Raw genomic sequence first — 26,875 nt, forward strand, 5'->3', positions numbered from 1 at the left:
TTTCCGATTAACAGATTCTGCTGCAGGTGTTGAGCACAGATTTGTTACACTTGTGTCTATTGAGTACTTTGTAAAAGTGAGGTTCCTAATCAAGATTATAACGTTAACAGTCAAACAGTATGAGAGTGTTTGTGTAGCCCTACAGGCCATGTTTATCCCTTTAAATTCAATCTTGTACCTGCTGATATATGAAAACCTAGTGGCAGTAATAATACACACGTCATGTGACTAACAAAATATCCAACTTTCCTTCTTGTTATAACATGTACGTGTATGTCTACCAAACCTTGTACCAAACATTATGGAATGAATGAGGTGGCTGACAACTCGGCGGTGGGATAAAATTGTACAATTCAACTTTATGAAAGTTCTATTATTTCTCTCTGCTATTGTAATGTCTTCATTGGGACAAGCCTTAGTGAACCCCACCATATAAGAATAGCTGTGTTGCTTGCTTGTTCAATTACTTATGCCATGAATTGAAATTGAAAGGAATAGGAATGAAGTCTTATCAAAGTGTAGACCAAACATGATCAGAACCCACCTAAGTACTAATGAAGCAGTATTACTTGGCTTCACTATACATACCATTTTGGCCACTGTAAGTGATACCAAGAGTATTAACTCTTGGTGATACTAACTATGGAGTATTACAAGTTTCACTTACACTTTTATTCTGGCTTGTCAAACATGACATCTGCACACATTGTAAATTACTGGCCTTCCATGTGTTGTTAGACATTTATTGTCATGCATGAAGACAGCCAACTAGACCAGTTTGTACTCTGAACAAAGAAAACTAGTCAGACGAAGGGAATATATATGACAGACACAGATAGCCATGCTGCATTGACCACAAGAAGAAGGAATAATGACAGCTACTAGCTGACTGACTGAGTAACTGATACCTTCAGACAAGCGTATCTCGATAACAGCTAAGGCTACAGGCTCACTGTTCGACGTCGCTTCAGCCAGACACGTGCCTTTTGGCATCCTCCTTTGTGTCCCATTCATCTTTGCTGACAGTGAAAGGTGTTGATTTGACGGTAGCCATAGTGCGAGATGGCTTCTCTTTGTAACGGAAATTGTCTGTATTTTTCAACTACTTTGATTGCAGAGGTGCTTTTCGAACAGTTCTTGATTCGCAATGCTGTGTAATGGGCTGAACATAGCTGACAAAGAAGTGTAATGGATACTTCACTTTCCAGACAATGATTAATAGCTGGGGACATGCAGCATCATTTATTTCTTTTGATGCAGTATGCGTGGGTTCACCAGTTATAAATTTTATTTTACAAAAAAAGTTAACAACAAGTACACAAAAATATTTGGAATTTTCAACTAGAGTATAGGGATCATAGCACATCAATAAAAAGTACTGAAACAAACTGTAGTGCATGATAGGGATATAACACTTCTTATTGTTTTACTGTGATTTAATATCGTGTACTACTCCAGCTTGTTTCAGTACTTTTTATCGATGTGCTATGTATGGTCCCTACTCCATTACATGAATCATTAATTTAAAATGATTACAATTGTTAAAGCTGTATTTTTAGTGAAGATGGTGAAGGCAATTATAATACAAATCATAAAAGTTCCAACACAACTGTAAGGTTTAATTCTTTGTGCAACAAGTCTTCAGTTGATTGAAGCAGAGTTTCCGCAGCTACTCTGAATTGCTTTCTAACTGCACATGCCAGTAGTGAGCTAGTCAAGTTTTCCGACAGACAGTGCAGTGGAGGCTAAACACATCAATTCATTATGAAATTGAGCCACTTTGCTGACGATAAAGGGATCATCAAACAATGGAAATTTGTTTCTAACAGTACCATGATTGTTACTGCTAAGGTCTGATGCTTGGACAATAGTGGATCATCAAAGGAAAAAAGTTCATTTCAAATAATACCATGTTTGCTGTCGCTGGAGTCTGGTCCTTGGTGTGAGTCAGTCAGTAGAAAATTCCGTAAAAATTCCATAGCAACTTGTTGAAAGCATTTCAGGTTGATCTGAAGGCTTGTCAGGGCTTATTTTTACCTAACCAATACTGCCTCATCATCGTTAGGGAAAAGTGAGGCTGGTTTTTGGATGATGTCATGTGCCATGCCCAAACCTTTGTGGTCCCTACTATACAGTACTATCATACTGTATTATAAGTTATTAAATAGCTAAACATCAACAGTTTAGTACGGAAAAATCTATTAGCAACAATCCAGCTAGCCATCCTTAACTGAATCTACTTAGTCATCAATTTTGTAGCCACTAATCAACTTCCACATGTATAGCTAACTTTATAGCAAAGCCCTTAACTATACCTACAGTACATCATAAACATGCATACATTAACTTTTTATTCACTAAATACTCATATCTCAGGTTCCTCAAGCATTTGTCTAGTAATATCACAAGTGGTATAAGTAAGGAAGTGAGTTTGTACTCCAGTATAGATCTAGATGTAATAGCCGATGTATTATCCAATTAACATTCCATGGCTTCTGGTAATTAGTAATTAGCTATATAAAGTGCTCTATTAGATTTGAAAGCTGTGGAAGTGTAGACCAAACATCATAATCAAAAAGCCACCTAAGTGCTAACCAAGCAACAGTAAGTGATGACTATAGCCACAAACTACTACAAGATTTTCATTCTGTCCTGTCAAACATGATAGCATAATATGATGCCGTGTGTGTGCTATATAGTACATGTCAAGTTTGTCACTAGATCAGATCTTTTATTACTTCAATTCACCTTCATAGATTGTGATTATTGTAATGTGATTATAATGTTCTTTGCATGATTAATAGCTGACCAATTAATCTGTACAAGTAAGTAGACCAAATTGCAGTAGCTAAAGGCTTGCCCGTACAATGCTATATGCATTCACCTAGTTCATATCACATGTCATGTGCTGTTTCCTTTAAAGAAGTAGTATAAGCACTGAACTGAGTTGGTTTTCTTTCTTCAGAAATATTTAACTAGGAAGAATATAATTACAATATTCAATTATTTTATTTTATGGATTCTTGTATGTATACAGTCTATGGTAGCATGAGTTAATTATTGCATCCCGTGATTAAAGTGCAATACCAGTCTCATCATTCCAGCAAACGTCTCCACAAACTGTATAGAATATGGAGCAACCATTGTCTAGGATGTGCATTGTATAGCAGTCATTTTCATTCGCTATCATAATAAGTAACAGTGTATGTAGGTAGCTACCTCTTTCCTATCTACCTACAATTATATAAAGCCTATAGCTATATACATGCCTGCAGGTCAGTGCATGAGGTACTGTTGAGTTTGCCATCGACTGACATTCGTGATGGTATTTCCAGTTTAGCACTAGAGGAGGCACCTATGTACTCAAACAATGTGAAGAATTATTTAGTGAAAACTTCAATAAATATATAGGGCTGTGAGATTGCTCCAATTATTGTTAAATTCTTTGATTAGCTATAAGTCCTGACATGCATTTCTGTTACACAAACAATATCATGCATTTAACAAACAATCAGTACTCTGCATAACCCCACTATACTGTGGCTCATAATCACGATCACCTAGCCTATGTTTTTTTTATTTATAATAATTAAGTTAGCTACTCACAAAGTGAGTAAGGAACTGAATCAATTAAAGTATTTTTAAACACAACTGAAATAGCTATGTCACTTATTTATTTCACCTTCAGCCGGGTTTTTTATTTTTTCACAAGCCTATACAAGTAATCTTGTGCAGTTTGAACTTTCAGCCCTTGGGGAACATGCCCCTGCTGCAGACCTATCTAGATTGGCATGCATACTACATGTAGGTGTACCTTAGCATGCTGTCCTTTCTACCTATATTATAATGCTGTATATAGCCCCTGGCAATGTACAAAAAGTCTGAACCACTGTAATTTCTGGAGCCGCCCATCCATGTAGAATGTCTAGACATTATTTATTTAGTGCTGTGTGGGATGGCTGCTCTATAATCATTTGCAATTAGCTTGTGCATGCATGGTTATAGCTTGAATTGATATCATTCACTACTGTGTAGTGAGGATCACTACAAAAGAAGGTCACTACACAAAAATAGTGAGTATTGTAGAAATTAGTAGTGAAATTTTTTTTTTACAGTGTATAATTCTATGAGTATATTTTGCATGTTCATGGTCCAACATGCATGCATGGTTTCTTGTTGTAGCTAACTTGTTTAATATATACACCATGTGAAAACTGCCCGGAGCAAAATTATAAGGCGTGATCCTTTCATGCACGCATTAGTATTTATACATTACGTAAGTGTATCTGCAGCGGAACACTTGAGTCCTTTAACTATTGCGCATGCGTAACTATAACTGTACTATATATATATATGGCGTCTCTGGTAAAAAGGAGAATGGACAGTTGCTGGTAGCTAGCTGTGCTGTTGTCTTTCGCTGATCATATCAAGGTTAGTATCAAGTGTGGTCGTATATGGGGTATGGTGTAGCCATATAGATTATATTATTGGAGGGCGTAAAGGCCCGGGTTTACGCGCGCACTCCTCACCTAGTTATAGCTATTGACACCTTTTGTAAACTCTCTTACAAACTTCAGTTTAGCAGAGCCGCTTAATCATTGTTATCGAGGAGTAAGCCGTACCACAAATTTGCACTTCAAAGGCCGGGAATAGCTAGCTAAATCGTTTTGAAGCGGTTGAACACGTCTTTCAAAACGACCGGAGGACTTTATCATCGATGTTTTAGTACGTTTTGAGGTGTATGACGTTCATCAGTGCCGGAAGAGTTGGGTATGTCAAGAATTATCCAATTACATACCTGTCGCTGGTAGCTAAGGTGGTGTGCCACAAGCTAGGCGCTCATGGGCTGGTGTAGCGACACGGGAGTGCAGACAGGCAGGCCGGACCGTGGCAGTGGATAGTTGATGGAACGCTTAGATACACGAGTGAACAGTACTATAAACCATTTCGTGGCACTAGTTTGTGATAAGGCTGATTGTCACAACATTTTTAATGAATCACAGTGAGGTTCTCGATCACGTGATAGTTTTTAATTCCCTTAAACAAGTATAGATATATCAATGCCGGATTCAACGAGTCACACACGGATCCTGGAATGTATCTATGTAAGCTATGCATTATAAAGGATGGGATTATGGGACTGATATTTCTCCGTAAATAGATTCAACTGACACCAGAGCCTGCAGGACATTACCCTTGGGCAATTGACTGCCTGCATATTAGCAAGCATGTCTGTCCTCTTTATTATTATTATTATTATTATTATTAGCATTTTACAGTGACCAGCACTCTTATTGTTTCAGGCTCGAATGCTTCCTGAAAATAACACATCGGTTAGTTTTCCTCTGCATTTTGGGGATAACCCACCCAACTTTCTCTGAGACAAAAGAGCACTGCCATGTCACATTAACCATTTTGTAGTTAATGGAAGAAGAGATTGAGGAGGTGGGTGGGAGGGAAAGATAACAACGACTTGCTAACTGTTTATTGCAAATGTGCTGGAATGTCAGACTGGCCCCCCTTACAGACCTCTTTGAAGCGCGTGCCTAAGTTATTGGAATGCGCTAGGGGGGTCAAGTCTGAACCTGTACGACTAGTCTAATTTTTCTTTATACTTGTATTTATAGCAAGCCAATATAAGAAAGACATACTTCAGTGTGTGAAGCACACTTTAGCATGCAGAGCATGCCAACCTAGGAGCAGTGACGTAACTAAACCCGGCTAGGCCCGGGTGTCAGCAATTTTATTTTTTATACATAGCTAATTGTCAATAAATAAAAGAAAATGAAAGTCTTCACGTCAAGCTGTGGGCAGAGAGGCGAACTCTCCCCAATCCAGCAAATTATTCCTCTACTCTGCCGTCCACAACACTTCTACTCATTGCACTCAGTGACGTAACGAAGGGGGGGGGGGGGGGACGTGCTCAGTTTGTCCACGTGCCAGCTTCTTCAGTGCTATTCTCTTGAACACTTCCACTCACTCCATGTAGTGAACGTGTGATGCAACAGTTAACAAAAGGATCATCCATGCTTGAGATAACAAGTAACGAAAATATTAGTTACTCACACATGGTTCCTATTTTTAGACTAGCTTACTCATGTGATAGTGCATTTAAACAAAGGCGGTTGACCTTCTGCAATTGAAGTTTGAGATAACACTGATAAACTGCACTACGAGGCGATGAATTGTTGAGAGAGTTGGTCTGCTATATATTGAAGTAGAGGGGATTACTCGGAAATAGAGATAAGGAGTCAAACTGGAATCTGTAGTGGTAATTCACTAAATTCAGTGGACGAAATCAGTGTGGCCAGGAGTGTCTAACGTAAACGCGTTATAATAACTATACTGCCAGTGATGTATAGCTCTACTTGATCGTGGATGAATATGTTGGAGTACAGCCAGTGAGACACATGAGAGTGAGATGAAGCTCAATCTGTGGTGGTGACATTAGATAGTAATTTGTAATAAAGCAGCTACTTAGATATGATAAGTTAGCTAATACTACACCATATGTTGGCTAGCCCATCATTGGGTCATTAGCCTTTTTGTACAATCGTGACTTTAAGTGTTCCGTGTGGGGGGTGTCACTCCATCACCTTCGGTTAGCTACGCCACTGATTGCACTAGGCCCTGGTGTCAGTGTGGTTCTAGTTATGCCACTGCCTAGGAGGGCCTGGGGGCATGCTCCCTCAGGAAACTTTTGAACATTAGACCCTCTGAAATTGAATTTGAGAGTGTTTTCAGCAATATAATTATGCTACATGTATTAGGATGACTGCTGTATTAGGGTGATGTATCTCGATCTTGGATCTTATGGCTTTCTGTTAGCTACATACCACCTAAACATTATACCCTCTGAATAGAAATTTATTAGTGTAGCTACTATTGTTTATATTTGCCTGACTGCTATATTAGGATGACTGTTCTATTAGAGTATCTCGATCTTGATGTTTATTATAGTTTACAATTATTGATGCCCGGGCGTGGCTCAGGTTCTGGCTATGCCTCTGAACAACTTGCAAGTAGCCACAGTGTGTTTTGAGCTAGGTTTTGAGAAGATATGTGCGGGTACACAGTAGCTAAATTCAGTGCAAGAATATGAGGCTTGTATTCATAGTTTCTTGTGGTATTTTAGCTTCATTTCCCACTAGTGAAAATTTATTTTAATTCTTCAACCTATGAAAAAGGTAAGCCAGTGAAGCAACTACCTTACTTGGGAGTCATAGCTACTTCGTAAATCTCTGCAATGGTCACCACACATATATGTCCAAAGCAGTTAGAACATTTAATTTTAAATGTAAATGTGACCGGATTTCATATAACAAGGCTTCCACACACACAAAATCAAACTTACGATTTTACCAGAAATGGATTGCTGGCCTAATACACTATCATATTTCACACTGTACTTCCTTCAGCACTGGCAAGTCTGGTTTCTGTAGCAGCTTTCTTCCGACCCTGTCAAAGCCACGAGTGTGAGATTGGCACCATTAAATGGCCATGGCTTTGTGATAATGGTGTGTAGTGAGCTGGGACTTCACAGAGAGCTCGCCAATAGTGTTCTCAGTCAATTTGGAGTAATTTGAGGGCCATGGAGGGCCATGGACAGCCCAAACTTGGCCTCTGGACTCCAATCGTCTTCTTACTCCATTTTATACCCGTATATTAAGACCACCGTCCACCCCCACCCTCCCACCCTTAGTACTACCATCTGTGATATTATTACCCGCTCGAAAAAAGCTGCTCAAAACAGGGCAAATTTTGGGTATCAGAAATGTATACACCCACTCAGTGATAGCTAGTGAACAGATGAACAATTGGTGCAAATTTTGTTTGCACAGCTGTAGGCACTGGGAAGTTATTACACAATGATTCCTTAAAATCGCCATATCTCCTAACAAAGCTTTGTGCGTCAAAGCCTTGTTTTGTCAAATTCAGTCACAAATGTTCAAGGCAACTTACTCTTAGGAATTCTGCCTATTTAACAATGGTTATACCACAACTAGAATATGCATCTATGGGACCCTGGAGATTTTATAGACCTCAGTAGAGAAAGTACAATGAAGAGCAGCTCATTGGGTATTGAATGGTTACTATAATGTTATTTATTATCCCACTAAGGATCTGCAAAGAAGGCTATTGAAAGTTAAGCCTGTGTAGTAGGGAGTCAGAAACATGTTGCTAAATTGTTGAATGCAGAAAAATATCCCAGACCAGGAGGTGACTTGATCCACAGACAGCGTGCAGTCTAGGGAGGCAGGAGTTCCTCTGCATTCAGCCTGTGCTTAAACATCATGACTTCTCATGTTAGATCAGTTGTTATGGCCAACTCTCCGAACTCATCACAAAGTATCTTGATTACAAACATTGCATAAAATACAGTGGCAGATCCGGGGGTGGCACAGGGGGCACGTACCCCCTCCCCCCCCCCTTCCCCCTCATCCCTTTCAAAAAAATTGCAGATCGAGATACTCTAATAGAGCAGTGACTCTAATAAAGCAGTCACAGTGTTCATGAGGCAGTGTAGCTTAACTATGAAGCTATGAATAAGGATCTTTATATACTTTATAGTATATGCATTTAGTAAAGGACAACCATTATTGCTGTGACCTTTTTTTTCCAACTTTTCAGCAAAGTGCACCCTCCCTTTCCAAACTTTGGATCCGCCCCTGAAATATACTACCAACACTGAATTATCACTTACAGTTCCTCTACACTACTTACCAACGACACGATCAACAAGACAGTACCATCCACTACACTACATCCTACCCTACCATATACTATGGCTTACCAAAATAGTTACTTCTCAAAAACAATAAAAGTAATGACTGGAACATGAGTGGCAACTTATTGGCTAGTAGTTATATAATAGCTACCCAATAGCTAGTCTAGCACAGAACAACCAACCGTGATTGTAATGTAAAGCTTGACATTGCAGCTAATGGTTTCTAGGGAGGGAGATTTAAGAGGTAATACGTTTTGTCAGAATTTTTAGCACTATCTCTTAAATTAATCTCTCCAATTGTTGTATATGCATGTATGCAGATGTACGCATGCGTATGAAATGAATAGTCGTTAATTAGAGTAACCTCGTGAAGTTAGAGAGTGCTTGCTATTGTGTCAGTACACGACATAAATTGGCGACGAGGATGGCTCACGGCAGTTTGAAAGACTTTGACCCGTCCAAGGAGTCTATAGAAGATTTTAGAGAGCGATTCGATTTCTACTGTCTAGCTAACAACATTCGCGGGGAAAATGCTGATGCTGCTTGCCGCAAGAAGGCAATGTTTATAACGCTATTGGGACAAGCAACCTTCGCAAAGTTGAAAGTTTTGGCTAGCCCAACGCCTGTTTCAGAACTGACACTGGACGCCATTATGGAACATTTAGTCGCCCACTACCGGCCAAAAACCATAGAAATTGCCGAACGATATAAGTTCTTCAAGCGTCTTCAGAAGAAAGAGGAGACAGCGGTGGATTTTATTGCCGATTTACGAAGACTTGCTAAGACTTGTAATTTTGGGAATTATTTAGAAACAGCAATTAGAGACCAGTTTGTTTGTGGTCTTCGTGATAGAAAGTGCCAGAAGGAGTTATTGTGTAAGGAGGGTCTCACTGCGGACATAGCACTCCAGAGTGCAAGAGCTGCTGAAGTAGTTGCTCAGGAAGTGAAAACCATGCAGGAGCCTCCTGATGAGCTGACTAACCCTGAGATCAACCAGGTGGGTAGTAGTGATAAGTTCCATTGTTATCGTTGCGGTGGTAGAGGACACCTAGCTTCAGCATGTAAATACAAGACTGCTAAGTGCCACTTGTGCCTCAAAGTTGGCCATTTAGCTAAGGTTTGTCGTAACCCACGTCAGAGAGCCCAGAGTAGTAGGAAGGGGGATACAGCAAAGACCCCCAAACTTAAGAGCAAGCACAGTGGCATGAATCTAGTAGAGGTGGATGGCATGGCTGACTTTAGTGATAGTGATAGTTCTAGTGACATGCACAACATTTTCCAAATAGGAAATCAGTCACAAGAGAAATTTTTAGTCACGGTCACCATTAATGGGGTCCCAATCGAGATGGAAGTAGACTCGGGAGCGGAACGTTCGACAGTTCCCACTCCAATCTTTAGTGAGAAATTAGCGAGTGTGTGTCAGCTCAGTCCATCATCGATTAATCTGCACCAGTACGATCATTCCCCACTGACAGTAGATGGTGAATCGTTTGTAGAAGTACAGTTGCACAGTCGTAAAATAGAAGCCTCTTTTATTGTGGTAGACATATCTGGAAAATATCCATTGTTTGGTAGAGACTGGCTGCGTAAGTTTGGCATCGACCTTGCATCCTTGATGCCACAACTAGTGAATAACTCTTACAGCATTAACCAGTCAGAAACTGAAGAGTTGCTAGCTGAATTTTCCGATGTTTTTAGTGAAGAGCTTGGCTTATTGCGTGGGATTGAAGCCACTATTTCAGTAGATGAATCAGCTACACCACGTTTCCATAAGCACTGACCAGTACTTTTTGCAATCAAGGACAAGGTTGAGGAGACACTTAGGTCGCAGGTGGCTGAAGGGGAGCTGGTACCTGTTGAATCCAGTGAATGGGCCTCTCCCATAGTAGTAGTGCACAAACGAGATGGTGGTATTCGCATTTGTGGGGATTTTAAAGTCTCAATAAGCCCAGTCATATGCTCACAGGTTTACCCACTGCCGACACCAGAGGAAATATTCAGCACACTAGCAAATGGTGAAACCTACACTAAATTAGATTTAGCGAGAGCATATAAGCAGATGGCAGTTAAGAAAGAATGCCAGCACCTTTTTAACCGTCAACACCCACATGGGCCTTTTTCAGTATACCAGGCTCCCTTTTGGAATTTCAACAGCCCCATCATTATGGCAAAAAGCCATGGCTCAAGTCCTCCAAGGGCTCCCGGGGGTGGTTTGTTATATTGACGACATTTTGGTGACAGGCCGGACACGAGCTGAACATAAGGAAAACTTGCACAAGGTTCTTGACAGACTTCGTCATTATGGCCTGCATGTAAAACGAGCGAAATGTCAGTTCTTCCAGAAGCGTCTAGAATTTTTAGGGCATTGTATTTCCAATGATGGGATCACACCAACTGAGGAGCGAGTCAGGAGCATCAAGAAGGCTCCCCCACCAGTCAACAAACAAGAGCTACAGTCATTTCTTGGAATGATGACGTACAATGCCAAGTTCCTTCCATCCCTATCACACACCCTCCACCCTCTCTATTTATTATTGAGGAAAAACAGTAAGTGGGCATGGAAAGCAAAACAGCAAAAGGCTTTCGAAGCTGCAAAACAGTTATTGTGTGAACCAAAAGTACTGGCTCATTATGATGTAAAAAAACCTCTCAAGATATATTGTGACGCCTCACCAAAAGGATTGGGTGCTTGCCTGGTGCATGTTATGCAGGATGGTTCAGAGCAGCCGGTAGCATATGCTTCTCGTAGTTTGCAGTCAGCTGAGCAAAAATATGCTCAGATTGAGCGTGAAGCCCTGGCAATCATATTTGCTGTGAAGCGGTTCCACCAATATGTGTATGGTCGTGATTTCACATTAGTTACCGACCATGGACCTTTATGCAAAATTTTGGGGCCTAAAGAAGGTATTCCACTGCTAGCAGCAGCCAGAATGCAGAGGTGGGCATTACTCTTAAGTGCCTATCAGTACAAGATTGAATTCATTTCAGGCAAATACAATACGTGTGCTGATTGTATGTCACACATGCATAGCTGCAGTAAGCGTGATAGTGCTGAGAAGGTTCATGCCGTTATGGCCATTGATGAATTGCCTGTAACAGCTGCTCAAGTGGCCAAGGAGTCTAGCAAGGATAAACATCTTGCCACAGTTTTAACATCAGTACAACATGGAAGGTGGCCATCCAAGATATCAGAAGATCTTTTACCCTACTATCGTAAAACTAATGAATTTTCAGTTACAGATGGGTGTTTAATGTGGGGAAAGCGAGTCATCATTCCTAAGTCCCTCCGCAAGATGTTGTTGACAGAGTTACATGTTAGCCACGTTGGAATGACTAAAATGAAATCACTGGCCAGAAGCTACGTCTGGTGGCCCAAGCTAGATGCACATATTGAACAGATGGCTCGTGAGTGTAACGAATGTGCTTTAGTAGCTGACAATCCAGCTAAGGCCCCCTTGCATCCCTGGCTTGTTCCCAAACAACCATGGGAGCGAATACACATAGATCATGCAAGCTGGGGGAAGCACACGTTACTTGTTGCAATAGACACTTTTTCAAAATGGCCAGAAGTTCATTTGGTGAGTTCTACTTCAGCACAGCAAACCATTGAGAAACTTAGGGTAATTTTCTCCACACATGGTTTGCCAATCACCGTTGTTTCGGACAATGGACCACCATTCATGTCAGCTGAATTTAAGCAATTTATGGATGCCAATGGCATTAATCACCGTCGTGTACCACCATATCACCCATCATCAAATGGGGCAGCTGAGAACTTAGTTAAGTCAGTGAAGAGAGCTCTGCAGAAATCCTCAAGCAATGAGACCTTAGGAACTAAAATTTCACGCTTTCTAGTAAGCTATAGGAACACACCACATTCAGTTACAGGGAGGACTCCAGCTGAGATTTTACTTGGTAGATCACCACGTACTAGATTGTCATTAGTACATCCTTGCCTGTCAAATCGCTTGGATATGATAGCAGAAGCAAAGGTTGGTGATGAACCACCGCGATCGTTTTCGGTTGACCAGCAAGTGTTTGTTCGTGATTTGCGTCCCAAAGCCACATCTAAATGGCGCAAAGGCAAGGTCACAAAGCGTTTGGGAACACTTGCTTATGAAGTATTAGTAGATGGTCAGCTCCGCAAAGCCCATGTAGATCACATGCGTCCATGGCATGCTGAACAAAGCATAGATATCCAAGTACCTCTAGAACTTGAGTCTCAAAGTAGTGATGTTGATGTGTCACAAGGAAGCGGTCATGTGGTGGATGATGTGTCAGAAGTTCCTTTACGTAGAGTACGAATTCCAAATAAGAGACTAATTGAGGAAATGAACTGACTGGATAAACTTTCAACTTATTAAATTACAAAAATATTTTTTTTTCATTAGGACATTGTAATTTTTGTTTCTTCTTGATTATAATAGGAAATTTTTTGCATGTTGTAGTAGGACCTTCCTTTTTTTAGTGGGGAGGAGTGTTGTATATGCATGTATACAGATGTACGCATGCGTATGAAATGAATAGTCGTTAATTAGAGTAACCTCGTGAAGTTAGAGAGTGCTTGCTATTGTGTCAGTATACGACACCAATCTTCATACCAACAGCATGATAGGGAGAAGAGATGTGAATACCAACAACAGATTCATGAGGTAGCTATAGAGAATGTCTCATTCATTCACCATGCTGGTGGAATGGAATGGGTGATGGCCAACATCTTGAGTGCCAAACACAGTCTTTCCTATGGCATTGTGATGAGATTTAACCTAAGGGCAGTCTGCAATTGTATTAGTAGAATGGCTAAGCCCCAATTTTGCAAAATCCTTCACTTTGTGATAAAAGTACCAAATTTTCTGTGAAAGTTGAGTAAGGTATATTAAATGATCTAATAAATGGTGCCACATCAAAATCATTGCCTGAGGGCATTTTGGAAATTTTTAGACTGGCTTATAAAGCCACTTCTAGATAGTCATGAAGCCATACAAAATTGTCTTTTAAGTTTACATATCAAATTTATCAGTGGTACTGTATATTAGGGATCGTAGAGTTTTGGGCTTCCTTGCCCTTTAAAAATTACCCAAAACAGCCTCATCCTTCAGAGCAGATTGTTGGTATTGGTTAAGCATAACCAAGCCCAAAAAATGCCTTCAGAACAGAGACAAATATAATGTTCAGCAGTAGACCCACCATAATGTCCTATCATGTGTAGGCTTGATCAGTCGTCATAGGACATTTCAATCAATTAGAGTCAGAATATACTAGTTAAAATCAATGCCATTAACACTTGTATTAACTGCACACAGCATTGATGGTTGCTGTTGTGAGCTAACAACTGTTGCTAATTGAATGGGAGGAGGCCTGTACATTCATGGTTACCCCTCTTGGGTTGTAAGAATGTAGTGTCTCCTAGCAACCAAGTGTTAGTTATGATTAGCAGTACAAGCCATAAACCAAACAGATAAACTGTATTCCTTAGGTTCCATCCCTTTTGTTTTGATAGCTAGGACATTATGTCTGAGCATCCTGATTTATGGTCAGACATGCAGACCATTTGGACGGTGAATATCCAGTGACCGACCATTATATTTGTCTCTGCTTCAGAGCAACCCCAAACCCTTCCAACAAGCTTAAGTTTTTATGGAAATTTAAAATTTTGCATTTAACTGAATTTTCTACTAACAGACTAACTGATGCCTTCAGCCTAAGGCTATGGGGTTGATTTTTTCACTGTTTGACATCACTTCATCCTTTTTCACTAACCACAGTATATACATGCATCACAACCTTACCTTTGTCCTCCTTTGTGTCCCAGTTCTTTTGCTGACAATGCAAGGTTGTGTCAATTCACAGTAGCACGATATGGCTTCCCTGTGGCTGTTTTGGTAACTAATAAGCTTATCACCCATATTTTCCGTAGAGATTGCAGAGATGTTTCTTGTACTGTTCTTCATTTCTCACACTGCTTTAGTAATATTAACTGCTTGCAACACTAAATACACTTGTTCTTCACTATAAATCCTAAGGCCATACCTATTTGAAAAGTTGTTGCTCGGACCCCACCAACCCGATTTTGCACAGATTTTAATTAAGAAAAGAAAAAATAATAGATCACGTGACATCTAGAAATTATATTTTTGTAATTGCTACAAAAGATCATGATACTCTAATAGAACAGTCAGATGTTACAATTTTGATCTCAAATATAATGCTAGCTATCTGCAGGTGTAGATCACTTAAAACCAATGTGTTCTTCAATGATAGCTATACCAATAAATCAGTGCTCATTGAACTACTAACTATGCTTATCCATTTAAAAAAGGGATTTAACAGGTTTGCATGCAGCTAAATGTTTTGTGACATACTGATCTATTTTGAAATAGTGTATGGCTTGTGACCATAAATTGTAAACATATCTAAAGCTGTAGCCCTAGCTAGCTCTTTTTTTTTTTTTGCCTACCAACTGACCCATTTTATTGTATAATAAATCCGAGCAACAACTTTTCAATTAGGTATGGCCTAACATTTTCTTGTATACTCCACCCAAATACTCACTAGAGCTGTACCGATAATCGGATCGGCCAAAATATTGGCCACCGATATGGCATTTTTTACCAATATCGGTATCGGTAAGAACAGTAGGAGGACCGATATCGCTACCGATATATTTATACAGCAATAGTTTGTACATAAATGGATTATATATTGGTTTTCTATGTTATCCATGTGGCTGTTTAATGGCAGTGGCTTATTGTTCACTGTACAGTAAGTGCAATGCTACCGAAGCCATACTAATGCACGTGATTCTAGTGTTTGTTGCTGGAAATTAAAGCTTATCAGTCGTAAATGAAGCAGTTATATAGTACCTTTGTAATATAAAAGAACAGTCACAGGATAACCAAGGAAACCTAATGTACCAGTTGTCGCACAAGCCAAAGTAATGCAGAAATATCAGTTTAAGGCTTCATGGGAGTATGCATAAAATTGTTTGCGGGTGCCTAATTGTCTGGATTGCACAATAGAAACCCAAGCCACTATCACCACAGGCATAGAGTGAGCAATGAATGTATCCACATATTGTTGTATGTACACTTTTGCATAGATTATCTATGACTTTTGTTTGTAATGCAAATATCGGATTGACTATTGGTTATCGGCTTCTTATGGTAGTATCCATATCGGATATCGGTACATGCCAAAAACCCATATCGGTACAGCTCTAATACTCACCACCAATGTGGGAATCCTCTAATGGTTGTACATATAAAACAGCAGACTTTCTAGTAAAATCATATGTTAGCCAGTGGGCAGTATGACTAAGCAGTGATGCAGTACCAGCATCTGTTGTGAAACTAAAGTAGTCCACACTTTCCATCTTTTCCCTCACTTTTGGACATCAGATCATAATGAACTGCAGGGAAGACTTTCTCGATGAGATACTTCCTGCTAGGGAGGCTCCAGTACCGTAACAGTTGAAGAAATACCATATCTTCAACCATAGAAAATGGCTGTGTGTCAAGAGCTATATCATCTCAACAAAAAGTCGATGAATTCACTGTGCTCGAGCATCGTTAATATCCAAAGGATGCAATTTATCCTCTAATTCAAGCAATGTTTGTTGATTACTAGTACTAGGCTTCTTTGCTCGTTCATCTTCAAGATATTACTTATGTTTATCTTCATATTCCTTGTGTAATTCTCTATGTAGAGACTTCAGATGATTCACAAGATTGGATGAGTGTACATCTTCATAGAATCTCTGCCACGAGGCACGGACTTATATCGCTTTCTTGACAGCCATATTGAACAACGTGGGCATTTAGCATTGCATATGTGCACGTTAATCACTATTGGTCATTTTGTGTGTGATAATACTGATTACTGATTAAAGGAAAATAGTCTATTATTTTATCGGCAGTTACCGATCACTGATCCGATTATCAGTACAGCTCTACTCTAGTAATGACCACACTGCATTTTTCAGCAATAGGAAACCATTCCATATTAACACTTTCCTTAGAGGAGCTTAATATTTAGATGCCACAAAACAATATGAAGCATTTACATAACTGTAAGAGGGAGTAAGTAAATACCTGCAACTGCACTTATAAACTGATCACATGGGAACCATACCCTTAAACAGAACACGCCACCACAATCACATCCCTTAATTATCTAGTTGCGGTTTTACTGTAGAAAGGAAACCACGCCCCTTAATTTATTGCGTAGTTTACTTGAGATAAGTAATCTGATTTTTCATTGTATATGTTTCTCTGTATGCATTGGTTAACCTCTTCAATTTGGTTACATCATTTTCATGGCTTTGCTGTTTTGGCATGGATATAATAATATTATGCTGTTGAAAAAGATTATGTACCCTGAGTTATTACACACAAGTCACAGACTAACTGGACCTCTTGTGCATCTGTCCTAGATGTTTTGATGGTTACAAAGTCTGGGTAAATATGCATGTGCTAGTGACCATCACTGTTACACTGTGAATATATGCAGAAATAGCTGTACTGTAATTGACAAGCAAAGTTGTGTATTAGTAATCAGTAAAAAAAAGAGCTAATGATCATGAATTAATAATAGGAAACAGTAGACTAGAAATAGTTTCATAATCTAAAACTAATGGATTATGAAATAAAACTGTAAATCAACTTTGCCAGGCCTAAAGTTACTTACCTACACTGACTCTAACTTACGGAATGCATTGAGGCTTCTTTTGAGCTGCTCATGCAAAGTTATATTCATAGCATATACAAGCTTTGTGTATATATAATAATATATTTCTATAGGAAAGATGTCTTCAGATTTACTTCTTATGCAAGCTAAGGATAGTAATTCTCCAGCAGCTGCAGTTTTAGTGGATGTTGACCAATTGCAAGAAACAAGTTATGTCACAAAAAGCAACGATAACACATCTTCTACAGATAACAAGTCTGAGAATCAGAGCATTGTTTCAGTTCAAGATGATGTATTCACTTCAAAAAATAGCGAACCACAGAAACCTTTGGCCGAGGTTAGCTTCCACTTCTGTATACACATATGTAATATCAGATATCATTATTAGTCTTGTCAAACAGCCAAATTGTAAGAAGGGGTGTGGGATCTTTAAATGAGCTAGGGTTTAAAAAGTTGGGAAACCACAGGTGACAGCCGAAAAAGCAAATGTTGCAGCAATCTTTTAAAACTCTGACTTGTTTGAAGGCCTCACCTTTTATCACAGCTTGCCTATTTTGTAATAGATGTTGTTTACTTTACAAGCTTCAAAGCAAGCCTACGACTGGCTTTGGGATTGCTTTGCAGCTCAAGCCTTTATGGAGTAATGGCAATGGAGTTTTGATGTGAAAGCCGATCATCGGTAACAAGTTTGATCCAGATTCATATTTGATTGTCCATTCACAGGACAAGGGAGCTTGTTGAAAATCAGTGTGTGGACAGTCTATGCATTGCAACTTAAACTCCAGAAATCGGAATAAGCACAGCTACAGTGTTACGTAAATGCAAAGCCAAACTTATGTAACATATGATCAAGGTACTCTATTAAGGCAGTCACCCTAATAGAGCATTCATGAATCAAATCACATTAGTTCAGTGGTTCCTCCATTATCTGGCCATTGATTATCCAAACTTTACATTATCCAAACTATGGATGTGACTGTTCTATTAGAGTATTTTGTCTAAAGTATGTCTATTAGAGTAATTGAACAAGGCTCTGTATATATAAATGGGCTTCTATATCCGAACTCTTTGAATATCTGAACACACTCAGGGCCCAATGAGTTCAGGTTATAGAGGGACCACTGCATACATAAATATTAAATGTGCATACACCAAATTGTTCTTTTCTTTGATCAGGCATGTTGTCATCATTAAAATTGTTTGACGCACTTTGGGGCTTATTGTACCTGTTTCATTTTCTTTTCTACAGGAATAGCAGAGTGATTATGATGCATTGTCATTGTTAAAAATGATTGACATAATTGTAGCTACTTTTTGGCTGCTACCTTTGATTTCACAACTTTTTCACCCTGGCTTTTTACAAGGTAGCACCCTTTTCACAGCTTTGCTGTTTTGATACAGATAGCATATACCCCTACAACAGCTTTTTTTTATAGTTTAATTGCAAATAGTCTGTTATAAATATCTTCATCCCAACAAGTGCCTACAGTACATACATACATTGCACATATCTTTGTCCTGCTACTGACGTGACAGCGTAAGGTATCAATTTAACATCATTGCAGCCACTTCATGGCTGCCACCTTTGATTTCACAACTTTTTTCACCCAGGCTTTTGAAGACTGTACCTTTTTTATACAGCTTAGATTATTGAGGACCATAAGGCTGGGTAGAATTCCATTGACACCTTTTGTAAACTTGAGTATAAATGTTTGTAGAGAAAAGTTGGTTACTGCGGGTGTACAGGTGACTTCATGACTTGAAGCAGTGCTGCCTAATCATTGTTATCAAGGAGTAATCCACGCCACAAATTTGCAGTTCAAAGGCTTCATAAACCATTTTGAAGTTGAACACATTTTGCCACTTTCAGTCATAACTCTCAGAGGATTTTATCATCAATGTTTTAATATGTTTTGGGGTATAAAATTCATCAGTAAAGGATTAATCGAATTTCATTCCTGTCGCTGGTAAAGTGTGGCACAAGCTTGTGGATCGGTGTAAATAAAACAGGAATAAGGCTCAATTTGGCAATCGATGGAATGCCTAAATATATGAATCAGCAATATTAGTAAATGATATTACTGTTTTGTGACAGTAGTTTGTGATGAAGAATTATGTAAGGCTGATGGTCACAACAACTTTTAATGAATCACATGATAGTTTTCTATCCCAGGCCTTTGGCCCTCAAATAAGTTTAGCGCCACATAGCTATTGAGAATGATCTCCATATCTTTAGCTGGTGAATGAATGTGCCCTATAATGCGTAGCAAAAAGACAGATGTTCGTTGGCAAACCTCAGCAAACATTTAGTGAGGCAATTGACTCATTTTTGTAATGTCAAATTATTCTCGGACAAGTAGTGTCACTGATATGCTCAACTCACTGAACTGGAACAGTGTTGAAACTCGAATTAAAGAACCACATTTACATACATTCTATAAAATCATCTATGAATGTGTAAACTTATCACTTCCAAGATGCATCCAATATTCTACACAAGCCACAAGGGGCAATCACTTAAAGTTCATTCAACCATCTACCAGGATTGATGCATACAAATTCAGTTTCTATCCTAACACCATACAGTTTGAGGGGTAGGTAACAACCTGAACTTTTGTAGATCACCTCTGAAATTATTTCTGAAAGATGAAATATTGCCTTACAGTTTGAAAGATGAAATATGACGATTGAAAAGATGTAATGAAAATATGTGACCGGATCTTGGAAAACCTACCTTTTGGGCACAAGCAAACTTTTTGGGAAAACCCAATTGAAAATTTCAACAATTTTTTCAATATTAATTTTTTTTGCACATTTGGATAAAGCAACTATTAAACCTTCTTGCTGTGAAGTTTCACACCCATAGCTTCTTTTTCTTAGGAGATATGGATGATTATATCAGACCATGTAGTAATTTCACATGCGTGGGACAACAATTAACTTACAAATTGGGTGATTTGTTCAGGTGCTGGAATGGCTAAAACTTAGTCTTAGACAATAATATATGGGATTTAATTGCAGAAATGTACCAAGAATACATCATTAAATTATCAGAAATGTCTTTTAAAGTATTCTAGATGGTAAAAACGGAATTATTGGTAAGCAAAGAGATTTGTCACCATTTGTCACCCTTAATCACTTACAGAACTCAATATATTACCATAAAAGTTAGTTTGTAATGTACAGGAGAGAAAATTGTCCATATCTCAGGAATACTTAAAGATATTAAGCTGAATTTTTGACACAAGATAGATGAGTACCCAGTACCTTATTTAAGCTATAAAACAGAAAATTGACCAATGTGCCAAAAAGGTAGGTTTTCCAAGATCAGGTCACATATATGGAATTTTGACATTTTCGGATTTACTAATTTACAACTTTCATTTATTACAAAAGATGTGCACCATACTACTACTTATTACCTAACTATATATGGGCAGTCATATTTCTGAAAGATGGAATATGGGCAGTCATCTTTGAAATTTTGTAGATGATTTTGGCTCGTTACCTACCCCTTGATACAGTTATGGAATAATTTACCTGATTGTATAGTATCAGCACAATCTCTTGACTTTTTCAAAGTGTTAAGTTACTCACAAACTTTATTAATTAATTACAACATATTGTATTATACTCATGCATATGAGGTTTACAATTATACACAATAATAATAATAATAATAATAATAATAATAATTTGCCCAAATGGGGCCATGACACTGCAGCACTATCACTACAATCAGATCCATTATGTATCTGTTGTGCGGCCAAGAAGCCGGCGCGACGCACCGTGATATATTAACAGGAAGAAAGAAACGTGAATTATACACCTTTGTAGCTCCGTGATCCCTTATCTGATTGAAACCAAACCTACTACGGAATTGCTGGCTAGGTAGGGAGTCTACATTCCAAATTTGAAGAAAATCGCTCCAGCCATTTGCGAGATATGTGCGGCCAAAGTTTGGGGGGGAGGTTTCTTCGTTTTTTCTTCTACTAGCGATTTCCAACCAACCAATTTTTCACACATATTTTAGCTACTTAAATTACACACCTCCAATAAATGTTTCACAAGCTGCTGTTCCAGTTAATGGTAGTCGGTGCTTCGTACTTCGTAATGTACTTTACTGGATTAAAATCCATGAGGTATTTATTGAAATATGTCAAATCAAAGTTTGAGAAATAAAAATCCCCATAGGAATCCCATACAAATAATTGCGTATGTAATTCTAATTGGAAGAATACGGCACTGATGATAGCCAAAGTTTCCAAGTGTTTCCGCATGAATGTATGGCAGATGAGGACGAAGAAAGTGTTCCTGGGCAAACCGTATATGCTGATTTCGATTATGCCGTGTGTTTTTTGATTGGAGGATGATTGACGCTGGATTACGATGAAAATATGGCCCTTTTAAAGGTAAATCACCATCTAGCACTATTCAGAGCATTACAATCACCCTGGGCTTCAAGGCATCCCTCTACATCGATGCAAGTATAGTTTGAAGGTGAGCAGTTTGTTGTCTTGCATGGAATTGCAATATAAGGTTCAAGATTGAGCATAATCTTTTCAAAAGTGGAGACTAGCCTTTGATACCAACCTTACATGGTTCCACACTTACCTGATGTTATATTCTGGTGTGTTTACTGCTGTTTTGATCATTTTATAGCAGCTTCAGTGATTGTAATTTTAGTCAGAAACTATTTATAATTTCTCTTTGTAGTATATAGTGATGTCATTGTGTTATATAATAATTATTATCCTTAGTGCTTACAATGTGACAAATAAAGCTGAACAGTGTCCAAACAAATCTATTATATTGGTCTTACATTTTGTTATCTGATTGTCATGTTTCCGAAGTATTTGTTAATTGTGACTTGTGATGCCATTACTTACCATTTTATATAATATTACTGATTTTCTAGTTAGTTATCCTTGAAAATGCATTGGGTACCTGTGTATACTTAGTATTATGCAATACACACAGTTATATTTGTGAATCACTTGCTTTATTCATGTAATATTCTGAGTGGTCAGTCTACAAGGAAGTGGTCACTCTTGAGAGGTTTTACCTAGCTCATATGCTGTTCTCCATAAAATAGTTATGTGGTGAAAATTTCGTGTCATTATTAGTTTCCTATCTAGATTTACGACACTTTGAATATTGTGTTTGGTGCCATGCAATATAATTATGTAAAAAGCATTGAAAATACTGTACACAAAAATCGTCACACTGTCAACTTCTTTTGCTTATATCGTTTGATAGGAATCACCAGTTGAGGTGGGGTTTGCACTAACATGACCCTGAATAATAGCACAATATTTGTCATACCAATGAATGCATTGAATGTTAATTATTTAATTTAGTTGGAAATCTTTACTTCTACTTCTTTTCGCACGCTTTGCAAACTCCACCATAAAACACGAATGCATGATCCAATCGTGCTAACATTTGGCACACTTAAAGGGCTCATTATAGCGGATCTCAGTACCAAGTTTGGTAGGAATCCAATGAACATTGACAGAGTTATGACCGATTATTTGCGTAAAATAAGGTCGAAGGTCTGTTACGCCCACAGGGTAAACCCCTTGAAGGAATGAGCTGAACATTGCTATGTAGATGGAGTAACTATCGTAGGAGTGCCGTTTTGTGGTTTGAAAGCAATCCAGATAAAGGCCATCGAGATATGACACAAAACCCAACCTGTGTCACAAATACGCGATCGATTTTAATGTGTAGATGGAATACTTATCATAGAAAGTCTTTGCAGTAGTACAGAAGAATCGGATTACAAACTACTGAGTTATGATTTGAAAGCCAACTACATGTAGCAAATGCGAGATCGAGATACTCTAATAGAACAGTCACCCTAATAGAGCATTCAACTACGTTTATAACTTACTCCATTATAGAATTATATTACACTGCAAGTTATTCTGTAGGGAGTTCAGCTATAAACAGTTAATCTTATAGACAATTCAGCTACAAGCAAGTCACCCTGTAGAGAGTTCAGCTACAAACATATGGCTGTAGAGATTCAGAACATTACAAGTCACACTGAAGAGAGTTCAGCTATAAACAAGTCACCCTGTAGAGAATTCAGCTACAAACAAGTCACTGTACAGAGAGTTCAGCTACAAAGAAACTACCCAGTAGAGAATTCATCTGTATAAACAAGTTAGCTACCCTATATAGAGACAAGTTACTTTATACCATGTTAAGTCACTCTGTAGAGAGTTCAGCTACAAAGAAACCACCACGTAGAGTATTCAGCTGCAAACAAATCACCTGTAGAGAGTTCAGCTAGAAACAAGTCACCCTGTAGAGAGGTCAGCTACAAAGAAACCATCCTGTAGAGAGTTCAGTTACAAACAAGTTACCCTATAGAGAGATCTGCTATAAACAAATCATCTTGTAGAAAGTTCAGCTACAAACAAATCACCCTGTAGAGAGTCTCAATTACAAACAGATAACCCTATAGAGTGTTCAGCTAGAAACTAGTCACCGTGTAGAGAGATCAGCTAGAAACAAGTCATCCAGAGATCAGCTAGAAACAAGTCACCCTGTAGAGAGATCAGCTAGAAGAAGTTACCTTGTAGAGAGTTCAGCTACAAAGAAACCATCATGTAGAGAGTTCAGCTGCAAACAAATCATCCTACAGCTATAAACAGATCACCCTTGTAGAGAGATCAGCTAGAAGGATCATCTTGTAGAAAGTTTAGCTACAAACAAATCACCCTGCAGATAGTTCAGCTACAAACAAGTTACCCTGTAGAGAGATCAGCTAGAAGAATTTACCTTGTAGAGAGTTCAGCTTCAAAGAAACCATCATGTAGAGAGTTCAGCTACAAACAAATCAAATTGTAGAGAGTTCAGCTACAAACAAGTCACCCTGTAGAGAGATCAGCTAGAAGAAGTTTTGTTGTAGAGAGTTCAGCTACAAAGAAACCACCATGTAGAGAGTTCAGCTGCAAACAAATCACCCTGTAGAGAGTTCAGCTACAAACAAATCACCCTGCAGAGAGATCAGCTAGAAGAAGTTACCTTGTAGAGAGTTCAGCTTCAAAGAAACCATCATGTAGAGATTTCAGCTGCAAACAAATCACCCTGTAGAGAGTTCAGCTATGAACAGATCACCCTGTGGAGTATTCAGCTACAATTCACCCTGTAGAGAGATCAGCTAGAAGAAATCACCTTGTAGAGAGCTCAGCTACAAAGAAACCACCATGTAGAGAGTACAGCTGCAAACTGTAGAGAGTTCAGCTACAAACAAGTCACCTTGTAGAGAGATCAGCTAGAAGAAGTTTTGTTGTAGAGAGTTCAGCTACAAAGAAACCATCATGTAGAGAGTTCAGCTGCAAACAAATCACCCTGTAGAGAGTTCAGCTGCAAACAAATCACCCTGCAGATATTTCAGCTAAGTCGCTGTGTAGAGAGATCAGCTAGAAAAAGTCACCTTGTAGAGAGTTCAGCTGCAAAGAACCACCATGTAGAGAGTTCAGCTGCAAATAAATCACCCTGTAGAGAGTTCAGCTACGGATAGATCATTCTGTAGAGAGATCAGCTAGAAGGATCACCTTATAGAGAGTTCAGCTACAAACAAATCACCCTGCAGATAGTTCAGCTACAAACAAGTCAGAGATCAGCTAGAAGAAGTTACCTTTAGAGAGTTCAGCTACAAAGAAACCACCCTGCAGAGAGTTCAGCTGCAAACCCGTAGAGATATCAGCTGCAAGCAAATCACCCTGTAGAGAGTTCAGCTACGAACAAATCACCCTGTACAAAGTTCAGCTAGAAACAAGTCATCCTGTAGAGAGATCAGCTAGAAAGATCACCTTGTAGAGAGTTCAGCTACAAACATGTCACCTAGTAGAGAGATCGGCTAGAAACAAGTCACCCTGTAGAGAGGTCAGCTAGAAGAAGTCACCTTGTAGAATGTTCAGCTACAAAGAAGCCATCATGTAGAGAGTTCAGCTGCAAACAAATCACCCTTTAGAGAGTTCAACTGCAAACAAATCACCCTGTAGAGAGTTCAACTGTAAACAAATCACCATGTAGAGAGTTCAGCTACGAACAGATCACCCCAGAGAATTCAGCTAGAAACAATTCACCCTGTAGAGAGATCAGCTAGAAACAAGTCACCCTGTAGAGAGATCAGCTAGAAGAAGTTACCTAGTAGAGAGTTCAGCTACAAAGAAACCACCATGTAGAGAGCCAGCTGCAAACAGATCACATGTAGAGAGTTCAGCTATGAACATATCATGCTGTAGAGAGTTCAGCTAGAAACAAGTTACCCTGTAGAGAGACCAGCTAGAAGAAGTCATCCTGTAGAGAGATCAACTAGAAGAAATTACCTTGTAGAGAGTTCAACTACAAAGAAACCATCCTGTAGTGAGTTCAATCACCCAATAGAGGGTTCAGCCATGAACAGATCACCCTGTAGAGAGTTCAGCTAGAAACAAGTTGCCCTGTAGAGAGATCAGCTACAAAGAAACCATCCTGTAGAGAGTTCAGCTACAGTACAAACAAGTTACCCTATAGAGAGATCAGCTAGAAACAAATCATCTTGTAGAGAGTTCAGCTACAAACAGTTCAACTACAAACAGATAATCCTATAGAGAGTTCAGCTAGAAACAAGTCACCCTGTAGAGAAAATCCTGTAGAGAGTTCAGTTACACGCAAATCACCCTGTAGAGAGTTCAGCTACATTTCAAGTCACCCAGCAGAGAGATCAGCTGCAAACAAGTTATCCTGTAGGAAATAATTGGCATGCAATAAATATAATTATGTATATAACTTGTATAATTACTGATAAAATCAAAAATAGTTAAAGTACTAAAAATGTGCTTTAAATCTTGATTGTGATTATGATTAAATCTTTTTCTTCTTCCTGTGGTAAAGAAAAAAAATAGGTTAAAAAGCTCCAAAGCAGGCCATAGGCCGACTTTGGGGTATACAAAAGAATTGGTATCTAATCCAAAACAGCCAAGCTGTACAAAAAGAGTGCAGCCCCCAAAAAGGCTATGGTGAAAAAGGATGTGAAATCCAAGGTGGCAGCCAAGAAATGGCTGTGATGGTAGGTTAATGGTAAAAAGTTTAATAACGACAATTCAGGTGAATTTGGTGTCGCTTGGTCTTGGCACAAAATTCACCTGAATTGTCGTTATTAAAATTTTTACCATTAACGTATCATCACAGCCATTTCTTGGCCGCCACCTTGGATTTCACATCTTTTTTCACCATAGCCTTTTGGGGGCCCGCACTCTTTTTTTACAGCTTGGCTGTTTTGAATTAAAGATGTATGTTTCATTGATGCATGTACTGCTAATAAGTGGTGTGTGCACATGTTATGATGCTGACATGGATGTATATAGTACAACAATCCATAAATTAAAATTTCACATTTTTTGAAAATATAACTTCACATCTACACTACATATTATCTGACTTCTGCTTTTTCTCACAATT

General features: G+C 38.7%; 2 protein-coding genes across 2 annotated transcripts in view; both read left to right on the forward strand.

The window, feature by feature from the left end:
- The first annotated feature begins 4,372 nt into the window (after positions 1 to 4,372).
- The window catches only part of LOC136242265 (ankyrin-1-like), a 57,569-nt gene continuing 35,066 nt past the window's right edge, over positions 4,373 to 26,875 (forward strand). Inside the window, exons 1-2 of the mRNA XM_066033679.1 lie at positions 4,373 to 4,431; positions 17,527 to 17,750. Coding sequence (XP_065889751.1) covers positions 17,532 to 17,750 — 219 coding nt within the window. The 5' untranslated portion in view covers positions 4,373 to 4,431; positions 17,527 to 17,531. The remainder of the gene's footprint in view (positions 4,432 to 17,526; positions 17,751 to 26,875) is intronic.
- Positions 9,153 to 10,508, forward strand: LOC136242264 (uncharacterized). The gene has a single exon (XM_066033678.1). The coding sequence runs from the start codon at positions 9,153 to 9,155 to the stop codon at positions 10,506 to 10,508; it is 1,356 nt and encodes a 451-aa protein (XP_065889750.1).

This window comes from Dysidea avara, chromosome 13, assembly GCF_963678975.1.
Source record: "Dysidea avara chromosome 13, odDysAvar1.4, whole genome shotgun sequence".
Lineage (NCBI taxonomy): Eukaryota > Metazoa > Porifera > Demospongiae > Dictyoceratida > Dysideidae > Dysidea > Dysidea avara.

Coding starts and splice junctions, on each gene's coding strand:
- LOC136242264 (XM_066033678.1), top strand. CDS start 9,153: ATGGCTCACGGCAGTTTGAAAGACTTTGACCCGTCCAAGGAGTCTATA.